Genomic DNA, 6,000 nt, shown 5'->3' on the forward strand with positions numbered 1-6,000 from the left:
GTGTCTTCGAGATAAACTACGACATAATGGATGATCATATCATTTCACACAATATGAATGGATCGTGTTTTTTTTTTTAACAAGACCCGAGCTGACGACAAAAACGGCAGCACACAACTCTGAGGTACTTTTTGGTTATCTTAGCATAGAGTTGCTTAGCATAGCATATACCGCAACTGTCCATTAAAAGCAATGCGCCGTTCAGCTCGTTAGCTACCTAGCGTTAGCATAGCAACCGTCTCATGTGTGCTAGAACAAATCCACTGTTGTCCATATGAAGGGCGCTGGATTTGGATCATTTACAGACGTTGTCCATATTGAAAGATAACGGTGATAGACAACTTCACATGGTTGAAATCCTACCTTTAAAGTAATTATTCGCCTTCTCCTTTAAGTTCTCTGCATTTGTATCTTCCTCCGCCATCTTCTCCTTGCTCCCGGTTGCCGTATCGTCGCAAAGGGCGTCCGCTGCAGTCCTATGGTCTCAAACTGACTCACAGTTTCTAAACCCAAGAGGTGCTACATCACGAGACTTCCGGGAACGCTGACGAAACAGACCAGACCGGAGTTTGACAAGTACAAATGATTCATTGGTTAGTTAGTTTTCTCAAAATCATAAGGCACAACCTCGATTCGAGTAGCCAAGTAGTTGAACATGTTATTATTACATCATCGTGAGTGACAAACTGACACGTTTTCATTTTCGTCAAAAACAACTATCGATGCGAGAAGACCGTTATACCTGGCGAGGTATCGACGCGTGAATTTAGTAAGCCAACGTCACCATAAATTCACCTACAAGTGTGATCAGGGGATTCTATTGGAGAAGCAGTTTATGCTTCTCTTCATACTGTACTGTCTTTTTTTGCTATACTTTTCCAATGCCAGATCCGGGGTCAGTTTTCAATTGCTTCCCTAAAGTGTGAACTGACTGGAGTACCAGAGTTGTCCTAATTTAAAAATAACAATAATTATCTCAATTATTGACACTAGGTTTTCCCAGAAATAAGCAGAATTTTGGGGATGTTATTTTTTAAAAGAAGTGAAACTGAAAGAATGTGTAGTCTACAATGACGTAATAGATTGTAATTTGCCAAATGTTACACACACAGAATTATCACAGGGGCTGCAAGTAACAGGGGGGAAACAGTGTGAATCAACCTCCAGGGGGCAGAGATCTGCAGAAGATAAACCTGACCAGATTGTAACGTGTGGAGGGGGGGGTTATCTATAGGTTTAGAGAGGGTGGAGCAGGTAAAGGAGATAAACCACTACCTTGTATCCTTTTCCCTCTCGCTCTCATCCAACACTTCCCACACTGCCCCTACTCGGATGGTATCGCGCCGTCCCAACCTTCGCTCTCTCTCCCCCGCTACTCTCTCCTCTTCCATCCTATCATCTCTTCCCTCTGCTCAAACCTTCTCCAACCTATCTCCTGATTCTGCCTCCTCAACCCTCCTCTCCTCCCTTTCTGCATCCTTTGACTCTCTATGTCCCCTATCTTCCAGGCCGGCTCGGTCCTCCCCTCCCGCTCTGTGGCTTGACGACTCAATGCGAGCTCACAGAACAGGGCTCCGGAAGGCCGAGCGGAAATGGAGGAAAACCCGCCTCCCTGCGGACCTGGCATCCTTTCACTCCCTCCTCTCTACATTTTCCTCCTCTGTCTCTGCTGCTAAAGCCACTTTCTACCACTCTAAATTCCAAGCATCTGCCTCTAACCCTAGGAAGCTCTTTGCCACATTCTCCTCCCTCCTGAATCCTCCTCCCCCTCCCCCCCCCTCCTCCCTCTCTGCAGATGACTTCGTCAACCATTTTGAAAAGAAGATCGACGACATCCGATCCTCGTTTGCTAAGTCAAACAACACCGCTGGTTCTGCTCACACTGCCCTACCCTGTGCTCTGACCTCTTTCTCCCCTCTCTCTCCAGATGAAATCTCGCGTCTTGTGACGGCCGGCCGCCCAACAACCTGCCCGCTCGACCCTATCCCCTCCTCTCTTCTCCAGACCATTTCCGGAGACCTTCTCCCTTACCTCACCTCGCTCATCAACTTATCCCTGACCGCTGGCTACGTCCCTTCCGTCTTCAAGAGAGCGAGAGTTGCACCCCTTTTGAAAAAACCTACACTCGATCCCTCCGATGTCAACAACTACAGACCAGTATCCCTTCTTTCTTTTCTCTCCAAAACTCTTGAACGTGCCGTCCTTGGTCAGCTCTCCCGCTATCTCTCTCAGAATGACCTTCTTGATCCAAATCAGTCAGGTTTCAAGACTAGTCATTCAACTGAGACTGCTCTTCTCTGTATCACGGAGGCGCTCCGCACCGCTAAAGCTAACTCTCTCTCCTCTGCTCTCATCCTTCTAGACCTATCGGCTGCCTTCGATACTGTGAACCATCAGATCCTCCTCTCCACCCTCTCCGAGTTGGGCATCTCCGGCGCGGCCCACGCTGGATTGCGTCCTACCTGACAGGTCGCTCCTACCAGGTGGCGTGGCGAGAATCTGTCTCCTCACCACGCGCTCTCACCACTGGTGTCCCCCAGGGCTCTGTTCTAGGCCCTCTCCTATTCTCGCTATACACCAAGTCACTTGGCTCTGTCATAACCTCACATGGTCTCTCTTATCATTGCTATGCAGACGACACACAATTAATCTTCTCCTTTCCCCCTTCTGATGACCAGGTGGCGAATCGCATCTCTGCATGTCTGGCAGACATATCAGTGTGGATGACGGATCACCACCTCAAGCTGAACCTCGGCAAGACGGAGCTGCTCTTCCTCCCGGGGAAGGACTGCCCGTTCCATGATCTCGCCATCACGGTTGACAACTCCATTGTGTCCTCCTCCCAGAGCGCCAAGAACCTTGGCGTGATCCTGGACAACACCCTGTCGTTCTCAACCAACATCAAGGCGGTGGCCCGTTCCTGTAGGTTCATGCTCTACAACATCCGCAGAGTACGACCCTGCCTCACACAGGAAGCGGCGCAGGTCCTAATCCAGGCACTTGTCATCTCCCGTCTGGATTACTGCAACTCGCTGTTGGCTGGGCTCCCTGCCTGTGCCATTAAACCCCTTCAACTCATCCAGAACGCCGCAGCCCGTCTGGTGTTCAACCTTCCCAAGTTCTCTCACGTCACCCCGCTCCTCCGTTCTCTCCACTGGCTTCCAGTTGAAGCTCGCATCCGCTACAAGACCATGGTGCTTGCCTACGGAGCTGTGAGGGGAACGGCACCTCAGTACCTCCAGGCTCTGATCAGGCCCTACACCCAAATAAGGGCACTGCGTTCATCCACCTCTGGCCTGCTCGCCTCCCTACCACTGAGGAAGTACAGTTCCCGCTCAGCTCAGTCAAAACTGTTCGCTGCTCTGGCTCCCCAATGGTGGAACAAACCCCCTCACGACGCCAGGACAGCGGAGTCAATCACCACCTTCCGGAGACACCTGAAACCCCACCTCTTTAAGGAATACCTAGGATAGGATAAAGTAATCCTTCTCACCCCCCCTTAAAATATTTAGATGCACTATTGTAAAGTGGTTGTTCCACTGGATGTCATAAGGTGAATGCACCAATTTGTAAGTCGCTCTGGATAAGAGCGTCTGCTAAATGACTTAAATGTAAATGTAAACCTGACCAGATTGTAACGTGTGGAGGGGGGGTTATCTATAGGTTTAGAGAGGGTGGAGCAGGTAAAGGAGATAAACCTGACCAGATTGTAACATTTACATTTAAGTCATTTAGCAGACGCTCTTATCCAGAGCGACTTACAAATTGGTGCATTCACCTTATGACATCCAGTGGAACAGTCACTTTACAATAGTGCATCTAAATCTTAAAGGGGGGGGGTGAGAGGGATTACTTATCCTATCCTAGGTAACGTGTGGAGGGGGGGTTATCTATAGGTTTAGAGAGGGTGGAGCAGGTAAAGGAGATAAACCTGACCAGATTGTAACGTGTGGAGGGGGGGTTATCTATAGGTTTAGAGAGGGTGGAGTAGGTAAAGGAGATAAACCTGACCAGATTGTACTGCGTCTGGTCAGGTTGATCTCCTTTACCTGCTCCACCCTCTCTAAACCTATAGATATACACCCTCTACCCGTGCCCCATAACCTGACCCCTCTGCCCTTCGTGTCTAGTCCATCTGTGCTGACTGAGGTATAAGGTCGGGGACAGAACTACACAGGTCTCTCTCCAAACCCTGAGTCACCTGACATCCCTCTAGTGGTGTGGGGGCTGTGCTTTGGCAAAGTGAGTGGGGTTATATCCTGCCTGTTTGGCCACAGTGTCTCCTGACCCCTCCTGTCTCAGCCGCCAGTATTTATGTTGCAGTAGTTTATGTGTCGGGGGGCTAGGGTCAGTTTGTTATATCTGGAGTACTTCTCCTGTCTTATCCAGTGTTCTGTGTTAATTTAAGTATGCTCTCTCTAATTCTCTCTTTCTCTCTCTCGGAGGACCTGAGCCCTAGGACCAAGCCTCAGGACTACCTGGCATGATGACTCCTTGCTGTCCCCAGTCCACCTGGCAGTGCTGCTGCTCCAGATACAACTGTTCTGCCTGCGACTATGGAACCCTGACCTGTTCACTGGACGTGCTACCTGTCCCAGACCTGCTGTTTTCTCTCTGGAGACCGCAGGAGCTGTAGAGATACTCTCAATGATCGGCTATGAAAAGCCAACTGACACTTACTCCTGAGGTGCTGACTTGTTGCACCCTCGACAACTACTGTGATTATTATTATTTGATCTTGCTGGTCATTTATGAACATCTTGGCCATGTTCTGTTATAATCTCCACCCGGCACAGCCAGAAGAGGACTGGCCACCCCTCATAGACTGGTTCCTCTCTAGGTTTCTTCCTAGGTTTTGGCCTTTCTAGGGAGTTTTTTCTAGCCACTGTGCTTCTACACCTGCATTGCTTGCGGTTTGGGGTTTTAGGCTGGGTTTCTGTACATCACTTTGAGATATCAGCTGATGTAAGAAGGGCTATATAAATACATTTGATTTGATTCTGGAATTGTGATGTGCATGTTAGCATTTTTCATCATGAATGCTGTTCTGGAGGCAGCTCTGCAGAGTGGTCATAAGCTGGCACAGCCACAAAGTCATAAAATCTGATTTTAAACCTAAATCTAACCTTAACCGAACTGCTAACCCTAAACTTTAAGAATAATAAGCACATTTTTGCTGTCATGAATTTTCACAATTTTGCCAGCTATCTAAGGGGAAATCGCTCAGTTCTGCCTCCAGGACAAGACTGATGACAATACATGTAAACATGTAAAGTTCAGTTAAAAAGTGTATATTTCATGGAAATAATTTGAACTGCAAGACAACATTTTGTATAGATTAGTGCTTATGAAGCAATATATGAATGCAACGTTATTCTAATGTGAAACTGTATTGTATTTCTGAATTACCTCATCGTTGTTGCTTACAGCTGATTTGATTGTACAGTTCAAACAAAGTGGTTCAAATGAATAAAATCTGGTTTAGAGAATGAGTGGTGTAACATATATGCTGGGAGTCAGGAAGCAGGTGCAGAAGGTAAGTTTAATGATCGGGAATCAAGGTAAGACAGGAATCAAGGTAAGACCAGAGATTGAATGGGTTGTTTGTAGAAAGAGAATTCAAGGAATTGTTATGATCTTCCTTACTCTGCTAGGTAAAGTTATGGTTTAAAAATATATTTTGGGATCAGTGCCCTCCTCTATGGTGATCACGGTCACCTGCTTCACCTCTTACGTCACCAGAAAATATAAACACAACATGTAAAGTGTTGGTCCCATGTTTATACACTCAACTAAAATATAAACATAACATGTAAAGTGTATAAGGGAACAAGGCGAGACCCAGATGCAGACACGGGAGGCAGATGGTTTGAGTCTTTGATATTTATTAAACAATCCAAAAGGGGTAAAAGAATGGCCATGGACAGGCAAAAGGTCAAAACCAGTTCAGAGTCCAGGGCAGGCAGAATGGTCAAGCAGGTGAGTCCAGAAAACAGGCAA

At 47.4% G+C, this 6,000-nt stretch overlaps 1 protein-coding gene across 2 annotated transcripts in view; it reads right to left on the reverse strand.

Moving 5' to 3' along the window:
• The window catches only part of LOC124015776 (serine/threonine-protein phosphatase 5-like), a 42,860-nt gene extending 42,308 nt beyond the window's left edge, over nt 1-552 (reverse strand). For both annotated transcript variants that reach the window (XR_006835217.1, XM_046331247.1), the window contains exon 1: nt 364-552. Coding sequence is in view for 1 of the 2 variants with exons in the window: in XM_046331247.1 (XP_046187203.1) it covers nt 364-424 (61 nt within the window). In the remaining variant the exon portion in view is untranslated. The remainder of the gene's footprint in view (nt 1-363) is intronic.
• Between the last annotated feature and the right edge of the window lie 5,448 nt (nt 553-6,000).

The sequence above is a fragment of the Oncorhynchus gorbuscha genome, linkage group LG02, assembly GCF_021184085.1.
Source record: "Oncorhynchus gorbuscha isolate QuinsamMale2020 ecotype Even-year linkage group LG02, OgorEven_v1.0, whole genome shotgun sequence".
Taxonomy (NCBI): domain Eukaryota; kingdom Metazoa; phylum Chordata; class Actinopteri; order Salmoniformes; family Salmonidae; genus Oncorhynchus; species Oncorhynchus gorbuscha.